The 26,319-nt window shown below is 39.8% G+C and overlaps 1 protein-coding gene across 11 annotated transcripts in view; it reads right to left on the bottom strand.

Annotated features, from left to right (window-relative positions):
• The window catches only part of PARD3 (par-3 family cell polarity regulator), a 442,650-nt gene that overhangs the window by 290,303 nt on the left and 126,028 nt on the right, over positions 1 to 26,319 (bottom strand). For all 11 annotated transcript variants that reach the window (XM_058024007.1, XM_058024041.1, XM_058024016.1 and 8 more), the window contains exon 3: positions 5,457 to 5,637. In XM_058024007.1, coding sequence (XP_057879990.1) covers positions 5,457 to 5,637 — 181 coding nt within the window. The remainder of the gene's footprint in view (positions 1 to 5,456; positions 5,638 to 26,319) is intronic.

The raw sequence follows: 26,319 nt of genomic DNA, 5'->3' as shown, positions 1-26,319 counted from the left end.
CTCAATTTCTTAGTTCTTCAACACTTGAAAATATCTTTTTTTCCATACATAAAGATAACTCAGAGTTGAATTAGGAGTCAAGGAGACATAAACAAGAATGAAAAAGTTTCCAGTGGCCATATGTGGGAAAGAGTGCTGAAATGATCATCATTTTTGAGACCAGAACAAATATGAACACACCTCTGCCAATACACTGACATGGAGTACTCCACATCATGAAAGTAAAGCACTTACCTTATAAATATTTACATAATAATTCTCAGAATATACATTTGGGACTCTAGATAAATACTTGTATCAAATCAGTGAAGTGACATATTTAAAGCAATTTTAAAGTACTTGAAATTCACACATTTATGCACTTCCATCTTTAAATGGTTTGCTTAGATTTTTTGAATACTCAAATTTGAGATGCAAAGACATACACATTGTTACAATGGACAGAAGAAATGGCTCACCTGGGGTCATCAAACCACGCAATGGCTTAGCCAGGAACAGGACAGATTGTCCCCAGCAGCCCTCGTGCCTCAGAGCACAGTGAGGACAGTGCCCAGCAGCATGCAGAACCTGCCTCTGAACCATTCCCACAAATACTGCCTTGCTAAATGAGGTGTAAACATGTCTTTCAGCCCTACGGGTCACAAAAAATGGCTTTTGCCCAGGAAATGCCAACTCTCCTTCTCTTATCAGACATGAAGAATGAGAAAAATATCAACACATTTGAAGTCTTGGATCCTACCAGTTTTTCTCTTTCCTTAACTAAATAAACCACTCCTACCAATTCATCATAGTCTCCCCAAAGCAACTTATTGCTGTTGCTCTCTTTTGACTCTCTCCAACTCGTTTAGAATTCCCCCACGGCTGGCACCACAACTGGTCACTCGAGTGGAAATCTTCCTACCCACAACAGCGAGCCTACAGCAGCATTTTCTTTTGATGGAAGAGTATAAAGCCTGGTTGCAGTGTAATAGTGCACCATACTGCCAGGATCCTTCTAACAGTACTGTGGACTTTGCTGTTCATTAGTGCTGCCTTGCAAATGACCTTTTCTTTCTTAGATGCATTGGCTGTGCCCATCTCACTGATTTCAAAACAGTTAATAAATGTATCAAGTCAATGCTGAGCTGAAACATTGCGCCTGAAACTCCATCTTAGCTTTTTATGCAGCGCTTTATATTCTAGTTCAGATTTATTAAAATACTAAACAGTCCTTAAACTAAGAGAGCCCTCAGGGACTATACTTGATATGTCCTACTAATTTATCAGTGAACAACCAAAAACTACTCAGAGAGCAGAGAAAAAGACACAAATTCAAAGGCAAGCAAGGTCAGGAACTTTATTATAGCAATGAATTCCCAGTCAAAGTCTGCATGCATGCTCTTACCTGTGAGGAATAAACTTGTGCTGATTGCAGGGTAAGAGCATGCTTGCAGACAGGGAACCTTAAAGCAACAGCCACACTGCTGGGTAAACAATGATGTGAAGCTGTAACAATTTTTTTTGCTTCTCTGCACTTCTAGCACATCTTCAGAGCCAGCTGTGCACTCACTTCAAAATATTCTCATCTAGACTTTTTCATGGTCTGGTTCTGTGACCAGAATACAAAATTCATGCTGGGAGTCCTGCTAAAATATATGATACAGACCACCTGAGCATATAATTCACTGGAGTGCACCAATTCCAGCCAGCTCTCAGCAATCTGAGGCTCTCTGGCCAGTGCTCTGGGAGATACTGAACCTCCAGCCTTCAGGAGAGCCATACAATTATCCCCTATCTCCTTTTTAAGGAACTGAAGCACCTACAAGATATTCTGGAAACAAAAGCAGCAGTCTTCTAAAATGCACAGGCAGCTGCTTTGTGTCACAGTGGCACAAAGCAGTACCACACAAACCCAGGTGGGAAGCTCTACATGCACAATATGCTTGTACACCTGCCTGCTAAATATGGTACTGTGGACATCATTCACTTTCACAAGCAATAGCTTCAAGAAGCAAATAGTTTAATTTTATTAATTATATTTGTAATCACAGAGTTAGAAAGGTTGGATCTCTGGGGGCTTTTTGGTTTAATCCATCCACACAAAGAAAGGTCCAGGTGGACCAGGCTGCTCAGGGCCATGTTCAGTCAAGTTCTGTCCATCTCCAAGCACATGGAGATGCCACAATTTCCCTGAGAAGCTTGTTTGGCTGTCCAGGTGAAAATGGTTTTCCTTATTTCTAACTGGCATTTTCCTTGTTGAAAGTTGTGCTTGTTGTCTCCAGCAATAATGTGTCTATGTGAGAAAAATCTGGCTTCATTTTCTCAATACCTTTCCATTAACAGCTGAAGAAAAAAGAGACTTTCCAAGTCCCCTTATTCCCCTTAAGGGAAAAAACATCAGCTCTTCAAACCTCTCTACCTCTCTAATAATGTTTTCCAAATAATGTTATGGATGGAAACTCTTTTTTCACTGTAACTGCTGAAATATTCAGAGACTTGTTACACATAATCACACCAAGACAAATAACCAAGGGTGGTCTTAGTTCTTGAACAAGCTAAATAATTTTAAAGGAAAACAAGACAAAGAGATGACCCTTTTCACAGTATCTCATGAAGCTGAAAGGGATTTTATTTACAATATTTAAATGCAGTACTGTGAAACAAACAACTTGGTTCACAGGCAGTGCACCCGCTGCTGAACTGTCACTGCCTGACATCCTGTCTTATCTGCCAAATTGCTCATTAGGTTTGGCAATTTTCACCTGCGCCTCCAGTTTATATTTCAGCAGGGAATAAACATCAGTCTGCTTTAACAATCTTCTGCAGTGAGCTTCCAACCTCTTCCCAGAAAACACGCAGGCACAACACAAAAAATGCCTTGTGTACTGTATGCTTAAAAAAAAGATGCAGCTGAAGTGATGAAATACAATACGAAGTTTAACTTGGGTAACAGAAAAGCAGTTTAACTTGGGTAACAGTAAGAAAGAAAGAGCTAGATAAGAAACATAAATAAATCAACTGCCTGTATCAATGAATTACGTTTTCACAGTGCAAAACAACAGAGGGGTATGGGCCAGCCTCATTTTTGTTTCCCTGTTTATATGGGAAGATGGAATTTGACACACACACCCCCTCCACAACATGCAAAGCACAGGCTGTGTTTGTGCATGGGAAAAGAGGGACTCCAGATGAATATTACTTTTCCAGCTGGACCTGATCTAGCTAACCTTTCCCTTGCTGGGAGAGGAGCAATGGTGTGATCTATAAACAAACAGAAGGGGTAGCATGGCAACCAGAACAAAGAGAGGAGAATCTCAGCAGGCTTTGAGCCCAGCCCAAGGCAGGAGCTGCTGCCTGGGAGCAGAGGGTGCAGGTGAGCAGCAGCACGGGGCACGGAACCGCGCGGAACGGCCGCGGAGCAGAGCCCACGCGCCAGCAAAAAGCACCCGAGACGTAAAACAAAACGTCTCAAACGCTATAAACCAATTTCAGCCGGAATACTGTTTTTCATTTGTTAAAAGTAAAATATTCACCGCCAACCCTGCAATTAGCTGGAAAATTACAATAATTACAGCAATTTTGTATCCCATCTCCAATCCAATTAATAGATATATGACCTTGTCAACATGTAATAATCAGGATCTGCATCTACCGCAAAACTGGATGGGTTTTATTTGCTGAATAGAACTTACACAGTAAGAAGATAATTATTTGAAATACTGAGAATACCATTTGTATGCTATGCTTCACTTCACAAGTTATAAAGGAACAACAATAAGGATAGCATTTCCATTTTCAATGTATATTTAAATGAAATTCCTGAAATAGGTATGTTTAATATGGGATACTATTACTGCACTGGGATTCCAAGCCTGTGGTTTGGAACATTTAAAGCCAAAAACATATCTGTCAACATTTAAAAAAAGGAATTAGATAGATAGGAGAACATTTCTGATAACATATTTATTACAACTTGTTTCACACACTTTATTTGTGCATGTTTCTACAAAAAGCGTCAAAGAGCTATAATCCTTACCAATAGTTTTAGAAGTCTTCTGTATTTCTAAAATCTTGGATTGAAGAGTCTCAAATCCCTTTTTGGTCATCTTAGCAATCAGCGAACTAGCCCAGTGCTCCATGTATTTTCCAGAATGACACCAAAGATAAGTGAGCGTCCAATATAATCACTGCGTTTTATCTGTGCTATATGATTTTATGAATTTTATAATATACCAGATAATCACACTAAGGAGAAAATGTGTATGCATTTGCCTGCTCTAACCCCTGCTAGGCTGAGAACCAAGGAGGACAGTTTTTTGGCTTATGCATGGAAATGAGATGTGCATTTAGCAGTGACATACTCTAGTGACAGCAAAATGGAAGGGTCTTGAAATTCCAGGATACTTCTTTATTCTGCCATTAATCCTTCCCTAATTTAATTCTGTGTTGCAATGAAGCATAGTTACAGCTTGAAAAGACTCACATTCAGCTCTATGTAAGCTAATTTTTAAAAGCTATTCCCTCAATAGTACAGAAAACATTCTGGTACAAAACCCCTCACCAAAACTTAACAGAGTGGTCACTTTTCCATTTGCATTTTACCTGTTTAAACACAGATTTTATCCATTAATAAAACACCTACACAAAATCAGTCTCTTGGAAATAACACATGGCTGTTTTAAACAATGTATCTGTAAAATATCAAAAGACTGATAATACTAACTTCTGCTAAGAATCTTCTGGAGTGGAGTCCCTATTTCAAAAGTTCAAAATTATAGACATTGCACATAAAAGGACACAATGCCTTATCCACACTGTCTTGTTTGCATGCTACTTTTAACAACAATGAAAATTACAAAGTAAATTACATTCCATAATTTTTCTTCTTAATAAGCTCAAATATTCAAAGAACCTGCAAAAAGTAATTCCTACTACGTGGTTTTCCAACAAATGTTCATCACATGAAAATAAAATAAAGGGATGTTTCTGGATGTAGTTTCTGCTTTTCAAAGTGTCGTTTTGCAACACAGTAACTGCATCTATTTTAGCAGGTATTTTTATGGAAAGGTGACAGCATAACCTAGCAACATTGACAGGTTAAGTAGAAAGTGCTCATATCTTTAGTTTCTTTTTACCACTTTGTTCATTAAATGGAACAAAACTGGCAAACCGAAAATTACGCCATGCATCACCTACATTTGGAGATATTGCTGTGATTTTCTGTGTGAGGACAATTTTAAACTGGCAGCATAGAAGGAGCTTATGGCTCCTAAAAGCAACTTATAAATAATTTATTAAAACAGAACAGGTTTGTTTACTGGCATGCAAGAAGCATTTATGCAGTTTCTCAGCTCTGATCAGCTTTCGATAAGGACAGATAATGAATCATTTTTCCCAGCAGCATTGATGGGTAACAGCACTTGGCATCTCGGTAAATTTAGACAAAACACATGGAGATACTGAGAGCATTTACTCACTTGCACGAAGGACTGAGGGTGTGACCTCAATTTCACTTGTTGCTTGGTAAGGCTGGAAGGCCGATGCCGCGTTGGAGCCGAGCTCGCTGCCAAAAATCTCCGGGCTCTGCGTGCCTGTCGAGCTGGCGCTGGTGCCATCACCCCCATGGTGTGGATCTTGCTCATCAAACACAGCCACGAGCTGCAAATGACAATTTAATCTACTGTTAAAAAAGACCTCAACTCCATCAAAGTGCCATTGCAGATCAGCATTTCAACATTTCTTCCCAGCAAAGAGCAAGAGGTGTCTGTCAGCAGAAACTCCAATCAATGCCTAGATCACAACATCATCAGCCCAAGAAAGGCAGCCATTAATTGGATCCTACAAAGGGTCAACAGCTCTGATGGGACAAGAAACTCATCACTGTGAGCCATAGAAAGAATGGCACCAAGGCAGGAAAGCAAGGGTTGCACCTTCCCAAGGAAACCACTTCATCTTACCCAGAAATGCAGAAAACTACCTGAGTGTGGATTGATGCCTGGGCACTGGAATTCAGTATTTGTGTTCAGATCCTTCTATACACATCATTATTACAGAGTCAAATCATGAGCAAAACCACAGTTTTACAGAATAAAAACATTCAAGAAGAAGTCATGTTTACAAACACTGAAAGCTACAGACAACACAAAGCCAAGGAAGTGTTATAATCACAACAAGTCATCATTTATTAATCTGCCATCTATTATCATGACTTAAGCTGTGGGCATCGCTTCAAAATTTCTTTAGTCAGATTTACGGAAATACTCTGTATCTGTCAGCCATCAACTTCCCCAAGACAAGTTTGAAATCTCAAGTCCCATTTAGAACTTTGCCAAGTCAGTAATCTAATAAATATTTACTAAATCTGTGTTCACCATTGCAAGAAAAATAGGAAAACATCACGATGATTTTTGATAAACCTGAGATATTTTTTCCACTGTAAATGATTTTGTGCACTTATTTGAAACAAATAATTTATCCCAATTTATCTTTCGTAACATACTGAAAGAGATAACGCCAGCTCTTGTACAAATTTCATTCTAAAATTTAATTTTCAAGACAGAGAAAAAAGTGTTATGGATAGCAGCATTCTGCAGCCTGCAAATTAATCTATAATGTAATATTTGAAAGACATTTCCAAGAACGTATTACATTCTTCTGACCAAATTGGTAGGGTAAATGGAGCAAATCAACTTAAACCTATGCTGGTCTCTGCAAATTGTTTATTCTGTTAGCAATACAGCTAAAACTTTATGTAATCGAAAGGCATCAGAGGTCATTTTCTTATTTTTTCTTAAGTGATTTCAACATCTTAGCCAAAAGATTTTAATAATAGTCCCTTTACTCAAATTTAACTTACATAAGCATGAATAAAAAATTTTAAAACACAACTCTAAGGCCAAGTGGAAACCATTTGGGAATTCAGCTCTTGAAAGTACTCTCAGGCATTTACTCTTTTTCACCAGTCATTTTGAAACTACAGAGAGTAGCAAACTTCTGCCAATAATTCCATATCTAATGCAAAATTTAGGCTCAGGCATGCAAAAAACAGAAAGAATAAACTGGTAATGGATAAAAGATCCATGCTCTCTCCAGTGCTAGATGAAAGGCAGGTAGCAGCAGGAAAACCAGACTGCAGCTGCAGACAGCTGGAACATGTTTTTACCATAAAAGTCATTATTTTATGCTTGAGAAATCTACAAACAAAAGAGACGTGACAACACCAAAATGTCAGTAGCTCAAGAGTATTGGAAATTTAATTTTCTAACACAATGTGAAATATCAATGCTTACAAAAATATGCTTCTAAAACTTTACTCATAACTCTCTTACTGTTTTATAGCAAGCTAATTACCAATCTCCAGCAACTGAAAATAAATTACTCCACAAGTGAAGGTCTGTAAGATATTCCAACAAAAGACAAAGCATTTAAGAATCCTATGAAACATCAAATCTTTTTGTCCTTCACATGTCATATATCAAGATAAATTCCCCAATTACATTCCGTTCCTTTGAGGCTGACTGAAAAATATTATTTCATGCATTTTGCTGCAAGTATTTTATAGATCTTATATATATGCAAAAAGGTATGTGCATATAAATCTCTATATATGTTATCTCCTACTCTAAGTTGCCTTCAGCTTTTTGCCTATTCCAGACAGTCTACAACCTATAACTTCAGAACATCTAAAAATGAATGTTTCTTATTTCAAGCTTAGCTTTTGATCTTATCGGGTTTTTTTCAGGTATTCACAGTTTTGACAGCATCAAACCTTCAAAAGGCTTCAGTTCCATTAAAAGACACACCAAGTTGTAACATTTTTTCAGTGTGAAGAAACACAAGCCACGTTAGTCTTATCCAAATCTAATTAGCATTAGGAACACAGGTTAGGAAGTTCATTGTGAAACAGCACTACAACGGTACAGTAGCCTGAGATATCAAAACAATGTTTTACTGAGGCACCTTTGGATCTGGGGTAGGGGGAAGGCATTCCAGCCTATTACTGTATTCAGTCCTCTAAAACACCAGGTTTACTGAGTTAATTACAATCCAACATATTGTTCCTTCTAAAAGAGAGGATGAGTGTCTCTATTGCTCTGTCTGGGACTCAACACATGATGCTAACCAGGTTACATTTACTTAAATAAATAAAAGGCAAGAAGATTAATTTATTTTAATATTGACACAGCAGCAGCAGTCTGCATTCCAACATTAATTATTACAATTTCCATCTATTCTAAAGTAATTAAAAATTAGTAAACACATATGCAGTCTTAATTAATAGATTAGATTAAGCACTTGAATGTTAATTAACTGGATTAAAAAACTATTTCCACCAGCAATGGCTGTTTATATTTTCATTAAGTATCACTATCATATAAACCAATTCATTACTATCAAATGATCTGATCAGGTCATCTCTCCTCAGGACCAAACCACAGAACCAGAAATCCTCCACTCCAAACAAATTCATAAAGCTAGAAACTTGTGCTGTATTCTTCCACCACTATGACAAGATTAGCAAAAAAACCCCCTTGAATTTTGCATATTCCTATGTATGCATCCAAAATTTGCTAATTCTTCAGTGATATTTATTGATGATTCTGATACTGGCTCATGTGCAGGCATCAGCAATGATTTCAGATTTAATTTAATATCAGTGAGGATTACAGTTCCATTCTCCTGCTAGAAAGAGAGCAACTGATCCTCTGGTTTTCATACCCTCTGGGTTTCACAGAGGTTCCACACTTCTTACTCACTCTTTTTAACACTGAGTGAAACTGAAATTTCTCATCTTTTTAGATTATTAGAGTCATTTTAAATATCTGGTTTCTCCTCACCAGGACACTTTGGAGATACATCCCTACAAGAGCATTCCCAATTTGTTCTAGCTGTTCAGTGGCCAGTTTCTCAGTAGTTACTCTGCTGAGCAACCTGAAGTGTCTGGATTTCCCTGGCTGAACTCCGCACTTGCCCTCCTGGTCCATACAACTTCCAGATGTGCTGTTCCCCTTCACAGCTGCTATGGCCTTCTGACATTTATGCTGCACAGCTTCTCCTGCAGGATGGCCATGCATGGACAAACTGCCTTTCATACAAGATGTCATTTTTCGGGCTCCAGGAGAACAAAGAGCACAGACCTTGTGAGACAGCTCAAAGTGATGGAGCAGCTCAATCACACATCTCTGGTGAGGCACAAATTCTGCCAAGGATTCTGGCTCTCAGTTTATGCTTAATAACTGAACCTTTACTCAGGGAACTTATGGTCCTCAAAAATAGATTTTGATGGTTCAAATAAGACTCTAAAATCTAAACTAGCCTAGTGGAAATATCTTCCCCTGCTGAGGGAGAGTGCAAGAGAATACAAGCACAGCTCTCTAGCAGCTCCTGAGGGTTGGCAAAAACCACTTTTACCCAAAGCAGTCTATGTATTACTCAGTCCATGTTACAATGCAGAACTGAGGAGTAGCTGTTTAATAAGGCCCAGCAGTAAATCAAATTTCAGCTAATGGCACTTCAGACTCTCATAACATCCCAAAACACAAGTTGCTTGAGAATGAACAGATGAGTGTAAGGAAAAAAAAAAAACCACATAAATTCAGGAAAATCTCTAGCAAGGGAGTAGCCAATTATTATTTAGAAATGAAAGAAACTAAATACAAAATCAATTCTTAGGTTTTCTGATGACTGAACTGACTTGAATAGCCCCATGGCAGACCCAAATTCTTATTATTCCTTGAGCTTCACTTCTCTACATGGCTCATTGAAAACCCATTTAAATATAACTACTGTTTCAATGAGCTAGTAAGAGATAATACAGAATAGATACTTCCACAATAATACCCTACTGCCCACAGATATATTAAAAAAAATCAATTAGCAAAATAGCAGCATCTAAGAGTCATTCTGTGCTAGATATGATGTGCAACCTGAGCGTCCCCTTTACAGACTTAGACATCACCCAGCATTCTAAAAGGCGAAAAAGGGAAAGCACTGTTTCAATTTAGGATAAGCTGTAGCACAAACAACAAACCTCTATAATTTCAAGAAAATCATTACCTGTCCTAATTAATCACTTCAGCCATGAAACTAGAACAAGCTTTTCATAAAACTTTTCAAAGTAAAGTTGCTGGCAGGGAGCCCAACAAAGAACTTTTCACAATAACTTTACTGCGTTATGATTTTTCAAAAAGTAAGGACATTTAAAGGGTCATGTTCCACCATCATATTAATACTTTGTATTCCATTTTCAGTGAACTATACAGAAGTGTAAGCTCATACAGAATCATAGAAAAACCTGAACTGGAAAAGACCTCTGGAAATCAACTAGTCCAAGCCCTTGATGAAACCAGGGTCAGTGAGAGGAGGCTGCTCAGAGCCACATCCCGTTGCATTTTTTAATAACCTCAGATATGGACAGTCCACAACCTCTTTAGGCTCTCTACCAGCATTTGGTCCTCTTCCCATATGGAGTTGAAACTTCCCTTATTAAAACATGTCTCCTGTCCCTCACACTGCTGCTGTGCACCTCAGAGCAAAGCCCAGTTCCATCTCCACCATCCCTGACAGAAAGCAGTCACATCAAGGCTGTTGTGCCTTGGGGAGCCACACAGTCACAGAGGCCCCCTAAAGGTCCCTCTGCCCTGTGACAGCTTCCAGCCCACTAATTCACCCTGACAGCCTCTGGCTGGGCCACCACTGCAATGTCTTCCTTGTATTCAGGAGCCTAAAATATCCCAGAAGCAGAGAGAAATAATCACAGGATCATTTGGGTTAAAAGGGACCTTAGAGATCATCCAGTTCCAGCCCCCCTGACATGGGCAGGGGCATCCTTCACTAGAGACCCATCCAACGTGGCCCTAAACACTCCCAGGGATGGGGCATTCACAACTTTCTGGACAACCTCCTCCAAGTGCCTGACCACCCTCAAAGTAAAGAGTTTTTTCCTAATATAATCTAAACCTACTCTTAGTTAGAATCCATTGCCCCTTGCCCTGTAACTGCGTGTCCTTGTGAAAATCCTTCTCCCTCTCTTGTGGGATCCCTTCAGGTACTGGAAGGCTGCAATTAGGTCACCCTGAAGCCTTTTCTTCTCCAGGCTGAACAATCCCAATTCTCTTGGCCTCTGCTCACAGGAGAGTGCTCCATCATCCTGGTGGTGCCACTCCAACAGGTCAATGCCCTTCCTGTGCTGGGACGCAGAGCTGGATGCAGCCCTGCAGACAGGCCTCACCAGAGCAGAGGGGCAGAAATCCATCCTTCCCCTGCTGCCCACAGGGCTTTGGATGCAGCCCAGGATACAGGCGGCTTTCTGGGCTGTGAGTGCACATTGCCAGCCCAGGCCCAGCCTCATCACTTCCCTAAACCTGCTGGCTGCAGATCTGCTCATATAGCCCAGGGTGGAGCTGGTCATCCTTACCACAAGGGCACTGCTGACCCACATTCTTCAGGTTCTCCCCTGGGTCTGTCCCTAAAAGAGGCAGCCTCCCACCCACACTGCTGAGAGGGGTTCTTCCAGCCCACATCCAGGACTCTGCATGTATCTATCCTGAACATAATCCACCTCCTCAAAAACCCATGAGATAAAATAACCACTGCTGGAAAATACATCACAGGTCTCAGTGAAAGTCCTTCTCAAATCTGCTGACTAAGTAAGCACACCTCACTTTCAAAGCTCAACATAACACACCAAGTTAAATCATATCTGCAAAATCAAAACTCATCTGTTGATTTGAAGGACACTTTAATTTTACAGATAGTTTTAAAATCTTCCACTTTCATGATTCTTCATATCTAAGAAATGATTCTGAAGTAAATATACAAGCTTTTTATTAAAACATAGCTTTAGATTATTCATTTCCCATGGCACTTTGATCTGAGAAATTCTAGAATCAATATTAAATTGCAATCTAATCCTCTCCCAGTAGGAATTAAATGCAGTTTTAGATACTATCCTGCAAGATCTCATGCTATTACAAATATTTCAAATATATTTAAAATGCTAAAATATTTAAAATACTAATTTCATATTATGCATATTTAAAACATTTTTTCTCTTCTCCCCCTTCCTGCTGAGCAACAGCCTAAAAGCAAATGTGATTTAGGGACCCTGGAAAAGTAATTTGTGATGTGTGTATATTCTGTCTGAGTTGCTCTTGACCTGAACTCCATGGTGTAAATCAGGCTGAGGCTTAGACAAAGAAATGAGACAATAACTGAACAGAGTTAGAATTATTACAAGGACTATTAGCAGTAGCTGACACTGAGCTGCCTGCTTGCTTGGCTGGATTTGCTTCTCCACAACCTCACCCCCTGACTGTACCAGACACCACTTCTATATCCCATGCACTGTCTGAGAGCTGAACCACCAGCCCACACAGACAGACACCAGGACAGACAGAGCACACACAGATTATCCTGCAAAGCCCTTCTGACATGCTCACCTGGCTAAACCTACTGCATGGACACAGCAAGTCCAACACCAGGGCCGGATCTTGGCCTTCATGAACAGCTAACATCTAAAGACATCCACACAGCTCAGCTCTGACAGACAGACACCCCAGAAATGCTGAAACACCCACATGTCATGAGGCTGACAGAACAGGCAGGAGGAGATGAGTTTCTGTTCAGCAGAAACTGGGCATGCTCACCTGGCCAGAAATAGCTCTAGAAAATGCAGTTTGTTACTTTAAATCATGCTTTGAATGCTGAATTTTTGCTATTAACTGGAACCATGCTAAGGAAAGCTACAAAAGCTCCTGCAATCAGCCCCTGATCCCAGCCTTCCAGTGAACACATCCATCAGCCCTGGTACCCACAGTGCCAGGCCAAACCCTGCTGAAAGGGCTGCAGGGCCATCACTGCACCCTGATCCACCCAGGGATGGACTCAGCCATGGGAGCCCAAACATGAGAAATGCTGCAGACACATCTCACTGCACAACTGCTCTGGTTGAGATTATGAGGTAACAACACGTCCAGCTTCCAACTAAAAGCACAACTATGAGTAAGAGTGCAAGTAGAGAGAACATCATCCCAATCTCTTTTAAACAATTTTGTTTTTGCTTTGCGCTTCTCAGCAAAAATTAAGATACTGTGCTTAGAGAGAAGTTTGCTTCCCACAATTGTAACAAGCCCTCCATATCACAGGTACAAAAATGCTTAAATCCATGCCTGTTTGGGCTATGAGAACAGCTGGAGAAAATATCTCAGTCCTACATAGGAGAGATTTTCTATCACGAGGTTTTTATCATGGTATTTTTTAAATGGGTTGTTTCTTCACAAACCCTTCCTTTGAAAGCATATATAATACTTTCCTGTGTATGCTGCCCTGTTATTTTCTTAAATCCTCAATTTATACAGAAAATATTTTTTCCAAAATCCTTTTGTACCAACAGTCCTCTTGTTCAAGGCTAAGGACATACTCTGCAAAATTATCACAATGTGTGATTTACCACGGTATCTCCTTAGCTCATTTTGAAAGGAAACCGAAAAAAATTATATCCATCCTGGCTTTAAAGTGGTGCATGAAGAAAACACGGTTTCAGAAGAGAGAGTGCTGTGCTTGGGAAGTAGCTGGGGCACATCTGAGCATGTGAATAAGCCAATTTCATCTCCTCCATTTTTGACTCCTCAGCACAAACGAGCACATGCGAACCACACTGAGGACAAGGATGTTAGTATTACTTTCACGACAATTTCACACTTTTAGAGCTCACTATGAAAGTCTGGCTTTTTACAGGATAAGGCTCTAAAGGATACCCTGACTGTACTTCATGCAGCTGAGCTCATGGTATGGGATGACTCTGCAGGTCTGCAGATTTCCAAGTCAAAAGCTCAGACCGTGCAGGAGTTCAGTGTTTTATTCCTGCCACAGAGGTCAGCAGTTAAGCAGTGACGCTATGCAGTAAGTAATCCAGACACTGGGTTATTAGAGGGGCTGGTGTCACACAGCAAGATATATTGCTGAAATAAAAATGTATTAAATCTTAACAGTTGTCTCATCTGTCATTGGGAGCTGCAGTCATTGAGTACCAAGAAAGAATGGTTTCAAAAACCTCCAAATAAAAGGGCCAGGCTTTCCATTCCTCTGCTACAGGATCAAAACAGCAGCATTAAATTCTAAGATTTTCATTTCAGCTGAGGTACAAAAAGGTAACTAGTTAGTTAAAGCATAGGACAATCTTCGCAAGCTTATTAAAGTTCAAGAAAATAGATTTTGCAAAATACAGCTCTTCATTTTATATAGTGTGTGCTGTTCAGTTTAATTTGCATGCAAAAGCCAGGAGAATGTGATTAAAAATACCCATCTAGAGACACAGATGAAAAACTTCAAACATTTTCTGATTCCCTTCTGTTCCACTCATTATTTCAATACCTCACTACAACAAAGGAATAGATAACACTTGTCCTTGACACTAGCCTAAATTATCTTCAGCGTGCAATACAATACCGATTAAATTAGGCTTATTTTAAATAAACGTCAAGGTCTGTTCAAAAGGTAAAACTGTGTGCCTTTTGCCTTTTGTATAACACATCCCCTCCCCACCCCCCAAACTTTTCAGAGGTCTGAAAAACAATGAGATATGGTGCTTTTTTTAAGTAACTTCATTATGTAGATTAAAAAAAAAAAAAAAAAAAAAAAAAAAAAACAGAGAATCATTTAACTCTGACATTTAAGACAACAATAACTGTATCCTTCATTTCGCATATAATGACAAAAATAACCAGCACATTAGACAATAGTTCTTGCCTTCCTTCTTTAAATAAGGTTCTAAAGTATCCTAAATGCAAATGACTCCTTGTTCCCTCATGACTAACAGTTTTTATTATTTTAACATGTAATAATAGTGAAAACATTGCAACTTAACTTACATTAGAGCTATCCTTACAAAATTAAGAAGGTAGCTGTCCAACAGCACTGGGCTGATTTTAAATGCCAGGAGATCCATGGAGGTTGTCCCATCCTGTGGCAATCCCCAGACTCTGGATCTTGACTCACCACAATTATGAACCTGTGCCAAACACAGAGCTCTGCTCTTAACCAAAACACACTCCTTAGATACCATTTGGTAGACCAGAAAAGTAGAGGATCTTCCTAAACACCTTTAGGTTTCCTACTACTAAGAAGATTACAGAGATCTCTGTATGGATTTCAAAATGCCTGGTTCACCCATATCCAGGTGGATTTCCATCTACCACACACTAACTTATTTCCCACAAAATACCAGGTTTAATGACTTAGCACAGCCCCAGGGACATTGACTAAAACCTGGGTTCCCAATGCCAAAACCATTTTCAAAATGACCTAGGGCTGCTTTTTCAATAATATTCTGGCAGATAAAGTTGTGGAAGGGCATCCCATGTGTTTTCTCCCCACAAAAATACTAGAAATCAGATGCCCGGGTATTTCTGATACACTGCTTTTAAAAGCCACCTGGTAACTTTTCAAATCTGTCCTCTTAAGTCCTTATGAACACAAACAGGGAAAAAATGCAGGAAGAAATAAGAGAGTAAGATGGGAAAACCCCAGAAGGAAACTAGCCAGTTAATATCATCACACCCATCATGAAAACATATTCACTGGTAGTCAAGTGCTTTTCCCTCTTTGAAATGCAGGAATGACCAGTAAAGGACACCTCTGCTATTACTTTAACAATAATTTCACCTCAGTTTGTGATTCTTGACTACTTGTAGCTGAAGCCTCCACCTTGCACTGCTCCTTCTTTAAATAGGGATGTAGTGCATTGTAACCAAAGAAACAGGAACATAAATAGAGACTTTTGACAGAATTATACTCCTAAATTATTTTTTGTGAAAGCTTGAAAGACTCCAGACTTATTTACAGGAACTGATTTTGAAAATTAATTCCCTAAATCACCGTGCAACTGGGAATAATGCAACTACATCCCCTGGATGAATACAAAAAACGTGTTAAAAAAAATAAGAAATACACAAAAGAGAAATTACCATTGTATGCACAATCATTCCAAGCTACCACACTTGGGACCAGACTATCATTCTTAGATTTTACCTTGACTCACCCCATATCCATAAAATGCATTTTTCAACACATAATAAAAGTGTAGTGCAGCCTAGGGAAGGAGACACAAGCATTGCCAAAACCCATCAGCTTCAACTTGTGGACAAGGACTGCTCTGAAAATCTCAAACCAGATCGCTTCCATTCTGTAGGTCCCCTAATGGTTCCCCATCTCCTCAGGGCTCATCCAGCCTATATTTCTCCTCTTTTCTCTCCTGGAAAAATTAAGGTTATAAAAGCAGCTGACACTTCATACCAGGCCAGCAGGCCTGTCCCTGGTTGAAGTATCTATATTTCATAGTGACTTCAAATACTGCTGTAAGGTTATTAAAATCATTCATGATTTTATCTGTGCCAAATGGATCATTACACTGTCAACACTCATCTTTATTATGCAAAAATATGCAGAATTTAACATCTTTTGTCGAGCTGGCAAAACAGTATATTCAGTAGTAACTCTGTTTTTCATTACATTTTGCACAAGGTTAAAGAGTGTGTGGAATCTGATTGCTGAAGTCTCCATTCAAAAACATCACACAAAACAAGCTGTTTGACTTACACAGCAAAAGATTATTTACTTAGAGCCTACAGACAAATAAATTATTCTGATGAATTTATACTGTCCTTTAATTTCTAGAATTACAAATGTTGCCTTTTTGTGGGGGGGAGGCAAGACCGTTTTTCTTTTCTCAGTTTTTTTCTTTCATGTTCTTCTGTGTGCACCTAGCAATTCTGCTTGATAGAAACTGCCCATAAGCTCCAAGGCTGCCTCCAATCCTGCCTCCTACCTTCCAGTGCTCTCTAAATGTCCTTCAGCAGAAACAGAAGTGAATGCAATCTGGTTACCTCTTGCAAAAGAATAATTTCTTGGGAAGCTCCAGCCATCTTGAAATAGCTTTTCTGAATGTCTCATTAAATCTTCATTTAATTCTTCTTTCTTTGTATTTCTCCTGCCACATTTAATCTTTGCAATTGTATGAATTTTTTAGAAAGCCTTTTTGGGGTGCAGTTTGTATTTTGGTGCCACACAAAGCAGATACATCGCATAAGGGTAACACAGGTAGCTGGGTAAATTATGCTGCCAAAAGTGATTAACATTTAAAAGGACTAAACAGAGGAAGCAGATAATACCTCCCAGATCTGCTTTTAATTAAAACATCTTAGCAATTATTATTAAAAGGCAAAGACTGAAAATGAGAAACAGCATAGCTTCTAAAGAGAATAGTTTTTATACTTTTCATTAGGGGTCACCTTTTCTCATGTGCAAGACCACTTTTACATTACCTGCCTCACTGGGGACCATTCACTTATTAAAAGAACTTTGCCCACACTAAAACAAAAAAATGCACATTTAATCAGAATCATTTATGCATTCATTACTGTTTCAGACGTCCTTGCTTTAGGACAATGTTGCCCCTCACTGAAAGCAAACCGTATTTAAGTCTCTGTGCTTAATTGTTGTATCCCAGATGATTTCTCTACTTTCCAAAATAATTACCAAACATTATATCACCTATGCTAAAACAGCAAAAGGGTATCACCAATGAACCCCAGAGTAGGTGAAATGAATAGCACATACTAGCAAAGTCTAACACGTGCAGCCTTTGCACATAAATCAAACTGTGTTACGCATTCTGACAGCTCCATCTAGCCACAGCTACACAAAAGTAACCTTATCCCAGGCACAATGAATTAATTTACATTCAGCACATACCAGCAATTGCACAAACTCTTGTGGTCAAAAGTGTCCTTTCCAAAACAACTGTATTGTTTAACAATGAGATTAACACTTTCATGATCATATCTGTGCTTGAGGTTACTGGGTTTCAGAGAAAAACAGAATCAGAAAAGTCATGTTTTCAAAGGCCCCAAAATTATAGCATCTGGATAATGTCAGGAACAGATGCTGAGATCAGAACTTGGCAGGAATTCCTGAGATGGGAACCTCAAACGTCTTGGGGAGAACGCAGAGCAAAATGGGATATAATGCAAAAATGCAGAGTGTGAGAGAGGCAGCGTGCAGGCTATGCACATCTGATGGAGCAGATGAGCAAGAAAAACAGCAGAATGGTCGGCTGCCAGAAGTGGGGGGAAGAGGAGGGAAGCCTCCTCCTCATCGTGATGCTCCAGCACTACCAGGGTACAAACTGGCAGCTCACAGACCAGCCTCTGGAAAAGGAGCTAACTACTGTAGGTGTCCTGCTCTGTGTAGGTTCAAATAATTTGAGGAAAGGAACTGTCATTTCCTTATATGTTCTTATTCTCTACAATGCCAATCATTCTGAACCTGACTGGTGTAAAGATCAGGCAAGGCACTTGAAAGTGATCCAACTTTAAGACACAAAGAATGGATGTAACATCTTCCTGAGAGATCACCATGAGGTACTGAAATACACTTGGGTTAGACCTAATTTTAGGCCCACATATTTTAATGCACCGGCTTGAGACTGTACAATGAACAGAGGCAATGCATCCCCTTATCATATCCATAATCATTATCGTTATCAAATTCCTTATGAGAAGTGGCAAATGGCTGGAAAGTAATTCTTTTTTTAGCATTTTGAGTTGTAGCCAATACAATTTACAGATCACTGATAAGGCATTTTGTCCTTAAGCTGATCTAAATTAAAATTTTAAATTATGTTAGTTTACCAAGAGTACTTGAGCTGTGCTAAGTCTCTTAAAACTCCAAGAGATAAATCTTCAAGTTTCAAATATGTATATTTCCATATTACATTTAATTCCAAAATAACTAATGCAGAAGAAAAGGAGATTAGTCTTCAGAGGTAGACTAGTGCAGCTGCCTAAAAAAGCAAACAAATTTAAATCTGTCAGACCACTGTGCTGGTACCAGGACATGCAGAGGCATTTGCCCCAGCTAACATGTAAGAAGCTCAATCCAAACTGAAATTTTTAATTCCCTTAGAAATCACACAGAAAGAAAATGCAGTTCCCACTACATGCCAATTCCCAGAAATGCTCCCTCAACCTGGCAGTGAGCAAAGCAAAATCAAAAGGCAAAGAGCAGAGGGGCTGCACATCCCCCAGCCCAGTTCACCCACACGCACTGCCAAGCACAAATGTATTTCAAAACTCACCTCAATAACAACAACACCAACAAAAACCTTAGGATGCCATTATTTCATTGAGCTACAAAGATGGACTCACTTCTAATGCCCACTAAGAATCTACTTTGGATGTTCTGGTACGGATATTTCTGAGAGGGGAAGGCAAACACCACCTGGACTACCTCCACCATCCTTTCACTCACATTCAGACATCATGGAAAGACAGGAGGAAAAGAGAAGGGAAAATGGCAAACAAACTAGAAAGGAAAGAGAGGCTACACTGTACTGAAACATGTCTTTTTTCTTTTCTTACTGTCAGTTTAGCATCGTCCAACACAGGTATTTTACCATCTCAGATGCATTGACACTTCTCAAAGGTGAGTGGAGAACAAACATACGTGCATTTACATAAGGGAAGAATCATGTAAGCATTTGTAAAAAACACAGCTGTACCACGGCTCCCTGCACCAGCCAGTGGAAAGGGATGCACTTTTTTCTCTGGAAATGTGTATTGGCAGCATTAAATGTAACAAGGGCCTGCAGGGTGGGAGCAGGAGGCAGCAGCCCAGGCAGCGATGCCAAGGCAAAGGGAAGACCCCACTGCAGGAGTGGAGGTTTCAGGACCAGCTCAGAAGGAATGCACAGCACATGCAGTGCTGCAATTAAAGCACATGATTCACATATGCTACCAGCAGAGAACAGCGATGTATCTCAGAGCCAGCACATACAAAGCAGCCTCCTCCACTTCTTCATGGTGGGATTCAGCAGTCATCAATTTACAGCAGAAATTCAGGAGGTAAATTGAGCTGAGGAGCAGATACGACAGTTGCTTCTTCTGAGGCCACTTAATTCTACCCCCAGTAGCACAACTGTGCCTCATCTCCCCTCACTCTCCCTTCACTGCCAGAAAGCTGCAATCTTTATACATATTTCTGTTCATTCTTTATCTGTTGCCTTGAATGAATAAAGTTTAGTTTATGAGTTTAGTTTGGGCCTGTTACCAGCTATATTCCTTCAGCTCTAGTTCAGCAAATTGCATCCTGAAAATGCCAGAAGGATCCAATCAAGGCTTTGGTATGTGAAGTATCCTTTGAGAAAACAACTGAGCATCATCATTTTGCTTTTCCAACAATCCTTCCCACAAGTAAACTTTAGCTCCACTTAGAGCTATTTACACGTTCATTTCCTTCAATTCCCATCCCTAAAACTCATGAGTAAAGGAACTTTCTTAAGTATCTGAATACCTACAGTCATGGACCAGCAGGTGAACCTGCTCATAACTTGGAGAAGAAACTGTGTGAATCACAGCACTGCTGAAGCACCAGGCGTCCAAGAGGACAAGTGTTTCTAAGAACTCAATTCAGTGCTCTGCACTGCTCTTCCAAGCAAGAATACTGTGCATGTTCTGTCTTCTGGATGCACATCCTGCATTGTGGATTCACACAATGCACCTTGACACTCCATGCCTGCAAAACAGGGACCATAGTACATGCCCAGCCCAGAAGGGCATGGATAAGCTTTGTACAAAGAGGATTCTCCCCCTCAGCTGACTGTACAGACATGGAAAACCACAGGGAAAGATGGGGGAAGAAATGCAAAGCACGCTCAGCTTTCAAAAGCACAGAACAGCTTGGATCACTCAGCCCTCCAAAAAATAAACCCTAAAAACTTTTCAGAGTTGTGAGCAAAAGCAATGAACAGTTCAATATAGGCTACTCTGAATATTGCATTGGAAGTACATTGGAATCTAATTTACACTTTGCTGATCCAATGTACTTTTCAATTCACCTTCCAGCAAACACTTCCTATGAGAAAGCCCTGAATTGGAACTGTTAGAACGGTTTTTAAATCCCATAAAATAAAACTACACTGATTTAACAGCATGCTTGCCTTTCCACCATGCCCACTTTGATCCTAAAAATCTAGTAATACAGAAGAATGGAAAAAAATCCCAAACCAAAAACCAACAAAAAACCCCGTGCCTACATAACTTGAAAAAAAAAATCACTCAGCTAAGGCACTCAAGCTGTGATTAATTCTCATCAGAAACACACATTCGACCCAATTTTTTACTTTCTAACATCAAGCTAGGAATGGGGTTTGTTTTTCTAAGAGGTTCACTCAAAGTCTAGTATGCCTTGCATGCAAGTCTGTCAGGTAGAGGCAGTTCAAACTGAGCTGACAGAGACCAGCTTCCTAAATTCCTCCTGCAAGGTTTCCCTTTCAGAGCACAGTCAGACAAGGAAACAGTACAAGTTTCAGTGTTGGCAAAAGGCATTTGGTGGTGAAACCTGAAGGGATGATTCTACTTCCTCCTTCCTCTAATCCCTAAATAACTCTTTGGAAAGCTTGGGACATCTGTCATTTTCTGACACCTTTGGTAGAAAAATTAATTTAAGACCAGTGACCAAATTTGGAATGAAAAATTTCAGATCAATACATCATCTCTCTGCTTTGCTCCCCAAAAACTGGGAATTGGTCGGTTAAAAATCCAGAACTGCAACTCCTTCCACCATAACCTGTGAACCTGAGGATGGGGCAGCTCTTCTGGAGAAGAGCTGTGCAACATGGAACCAGTGGGCAGTACAGAAACTAGCAGGTAACTTTTGGTGTGAGAAAACATGCATGCAAACAGGCCACAGCTGTTGGCTTGGTCTTAGCCAGACAGGAGCTCTCTGACTGCCGAGGGAAGGGCAGGACACTCACACAATTGCACTGTGAGTGATTTGTGCACTGATCCCAGAAGCAAGTGCACCCTTCCAAACCAGTGTAAGGATTGCTGGCCAACACCTTAGAGGCACCACAGCTGGAGACAGAGGAGGGCTACCTCTTACAGCAATGGGCCACTTGTTGGCTATAGAGATCCTTTGTACGCTCCTCCTCACACCTCTTTGTCAAAGTCTAATTCAACAAATAAGAAAAGGAGACTACACATAAATTTTACACTCTTTGTTAAGTAATTTACCTGCAGTAGGCACCAATAGTGGCGGTTGCAAACTAAAAGATGCTTTAAAGATACAAGTTGTAACTATATTCAGGCTCTACTGCTTCACCGAGGCACCTCAGTCACCAATGCCAGCTAACCCCTAGTACTGACTTTGGGCATGGATTCTGGAAGATGTTTTCCTGATACCCCAAAGTCTGGGATTTTGCACAGCTATTACAAAATGCTTGCTACCAGCAAGGAGCACCAAGTATTGCTTGGCACCTATTCAGCAGCCAGACACACTTCCTACAACCTGGGCACCAAAGAGTCTCCTACACACTCAGCTCATTCTGTTTAGACCCTGTCATGCAGCAGATCTAATTTTGCAAACTGACCTTAACACTAAACCATTACAAAAATTTACTTCAGGAACATTTTCTCCTGGAGAAGCATTGCATAATTTCAGACATCAACCTCAGATTCCTGTTTTGAGGAACCAGTTTTTGCACACCAGCAGGAATTCAGTGTGCCTGATGCTGAATGGCTCTCTGGAGGGTTAGCTGTCTTCCACTAGCAGTACAGACATGAGGATACCAGTTTAACTTTAGCACAAATCCGATGCCTAAAATTAAGAAACATAAGTAGCCATCTGTGTTACTCAATTGCAAAGTTATATGAGAGTGGAGAGAAGAAAACACTAGAAAAAGAACATTGTATAATTCCACTTTAAGAGTTGTACTTCCAATTATTAAACTATTAGATGTTAACAAATATGGGAACTAACACCAAATATTACATTTATAGATAAACCTACAGAACCTATGTTCAAAGAGGAACAACTACAGTAGTATTGCATGCTGTGCATCATCTTAATCACATGGCTTAAAATCAAGGAACAATCGACTAAAAGGCTACAAAAATACAGTTTATGAGACGGACATGGCTGTTAATACAGTGTTCACCAGCTGCTTTCCAGGCCAAGGCTGATGTTTTAAGCCTAATTTGAAAGCAAGAAACAAAAGGTTACAAAGTGCTCATACACCATCCATTCCATGATCAGATTTTTATTTGGAAGGGGGAATTCAAGCTCATCGAAATGACGTGATCAGTAATTTTCACATCTCTGACTCAGCAAGCTAATAAGAGTTGACTGTGCTCAAGTAAAAAATGCATCAGTTAAAGACAAAAATTTGGATAGTCAGACATCTTTACTCTTGTATATATGGAAAGATCTTAGATTATTCTGACAAGTGTCCAGCTGAATTAGTCAGACAGGCAATCAGTCAAGTGTCTACTGGCGTCACACAGAGGACTGTAGAAAGCTAGAGCATCATTTTAATTAAAATACTGAAAGCAAGTTAGAAAAAAATTCCTGTTAAAGATACTCATAATCCCCAAAACCACCTAGGTGACATATATAACCATAATCACTGAGTGCCTGCAGGTCCTGGTGTGGTCCACTAGGCAGTGTGTCAGGAAAGACACAGTCTAGACAAGAGCTGAAAATAATAAGGGGCTGCCTGCCCCAGTTCGCCTGAAATTGTCTGCAAGCAGAAAAAAAAGCGATGATTTGATTTTTAGCCACTGAGCCCCGTGTGACTCCTGGCTGAAACTGCCCCTCACAGGCACTGACAAGGAACACAGCCCAGTTTTTGTTTGCAGGTCATTGTAGATATGACCCAGTAATGCAACCAAGTATAGTTCTGCCTTCCTTAGTGGAATACCCCATCCACTTACATTCTGACAGTCAAACAGGAAAGAATTTCTTACCTTAACTAGGGCAACACTGCCACCACAGCAGCTTTGGGAGACATAAGGGACTGCAAAAGCAGGTGTCTCTGTAGATTCAGGATTCCAGATTTGTCAGTCCATTATTAATGATCCACCTACTGTGCTCTTGTAAATATGAATCTTTTCACGTGCTTTAAAATCACATGCATGGGCCATCTTACATTAAAGACTTACACTCTACAGTACTAGACTAAATGCATGACTGAGGTGGAGAACAGATTCAGGTAGCTGGGACTGACAAACAAGAAAAGCAATACATATATGGGCAGCAGTTCTTTTCCTCACACCACTGCCACCAGGCAAGCAATCAGGAACATATTCTGACTTTTAGCAATTGGACAACAAGCAAACAAAATTAAAATTAGAGTAAGCAAACAAACACAGACTGTATTCTTCATGTGCCACAACCCAGCAAGGAGAAAGACACATCTGCCTTACTGCTGGAGTGCTGTGACCATGATGGAGAAGAAACCACATCCCTTGAAACAGAACTCCTCGAGTCAGTTTTGCTACATCAGAAGTCTCAAAAGTGTATTTCCCTACTAAAGGCTATATTTCACTGCAGACTTTTCAATAGTTTGAATCTCCTATGACACAGATAAGAAAAGGTTCAAATCTCAAAGCACAGGAAACAAGGCAGCATCTCCAGAAAGTGATGGCACCTCCAGAACAAGTGGGTGTCTGTGTTTACAAAGAAACGTGGCTGTGTTTGTTTTATAGAAACACCAAGAAAATAGCCATGTCCATCTAACCAACAGCTACCAATGTACCACTGAAAATATATATATATTGCTTTTATTTTCCCTAAAATCAACTTAACTAGCTCTCATTCTTCTCATATTATTTTAGACAGTCAATGTATTTTCCTCCCACTGGACAGAGAATGAACACATTATCTTTCCATCTTACAGGGCCCCTGACAGCCAAATAAAACATGGTTATTACTGTCAGAACTCAAATGAAATATTCTGAACATGGCAAGAAGTTATTAGCCTGATGTTCAGAAGACAAGCTAGAAATGGAAATGGGAAGGAAAAATATTTCCCCTATTTTATAGGCTTTTGTGGGAAAATTACCTTATCTTCTTGTTGAAATAGGTTTGAGTTGGATTTTGTTTTTGCTGTGTTGAAATATCCTAATTATTCCATTAGGAGGATGCAGGATATTAATTTTTATTAATCAAAATACTGATAAATGAGAGAGAAATTATTGAAAACCATTAATATTACTTTAATCTCTTAAATTATACACACTAAATCAACCAGGTAATGTCATTTTAGTGCACAGTAAATTCACAGCAAGTAGGATTTGTGATATGACAGATAAAGCCAGAAGCACTAAATAAGAGCATTCACCTTTCAAACCTCTTTCCTGCTGCACTTGAAAAAAAGCCAACAACAAACACCGTGGCTGAAATGTTCCTTATACAGAGATTGCCTGCTTTAACTAGGCTCACCTATAATTAGACAGCACAATCTACTCTGCATAATAATTGAGAAATATAGAACAATGGAGCAACAGTGAAGAACAGGGAGATTATTTATCCTGCACACTCGAGTGGTGGTAGAAACCGCAAAGTGAAAATCACTGAGATGTCATCTCTCCCAGTACACCAGTGAGAGGAGAATTGAGCTGAAAATTGTACTTATTACAATTTTAAAGACACATCCAGTCTGGTTTGAGGCCAATCTCAGCATGAGTGGCTCCCAGGGAGGAGCCAGGCAGCCCCAGCACTGCACTCAGCAGCTGCCAGAGGGACACTTGTCTGCAATGGGCTCCTCTGAGCATCCCCACTTCCTGGAGCCATCCACAGGGATCCATACTCTTTGATCATGAAATCACATCCCTTGAGAGCTTGCACATAAAAATGCCATTAAAAAACTGTGCACTAGCATTTATCAGCAGGCCATTTTGACACTTGAGCAGTCAAGTCCACTGATACCTTCTATGTTTATTAAAGACAGGTCCATACGGAAAAGCAATTCTCAAACGTTTCTAGAAAATCAGGCATTGACTAAATAAGTTTTTAAAACCCCACAACACACACACAAAAAACAAACACCCACCAAACACCCAGATGTCCTGGACCCACCCATCCCAGTATTCTGCTTCTAACAACCTTCAACAGCAGATGCCACAAGAACAGGGCAAAAATATTTCCTGCCTCTGTTCTCATGACCTGCAGCTCAAGGACATCCTAAATCACACATACAGTCTTTCTGCTTAGGCTCTTTAAGCCAAAATTAAATATAGATTTATAACACAAATATTTTATACAAATATTTTGAAAATTATCTAAATCCAGGCCCTGGGATTTAGTGCTATTTATGCCACTTGTTCAGACCTGATCAGATCTGTTCTTTTCAAGCAGCGCATTTCAACCCAAAACCTTCAAAATTATAAAACTAACAAGTATGTCATTATTTTTGCATGCTACGATTTGTATCAAGCTGATCCACAGAAACTCCAAAATGTTTCAAATGACCCTGAATATCCAGCATGTGTGATATCCTTGGGA

This window comes from Melospiza georgiana, chromosome 1, assembly GCF_028018845.1.
Source record: "Melospiza georgiana isolate bMelGeo1 chromosome 1, bMelGeo1.pri, whole genome shotgun sequence".
NCBI lineage: Eukaryota > Metazoa > Chordata > Aves > Passeriformes > Passerellidae > Melospiza > Melospiza georgiana.
Note: the sequence above shows the minus strand (reverse complement) of the source record. Positions and strands in the feature narration are given on the sequence as shown.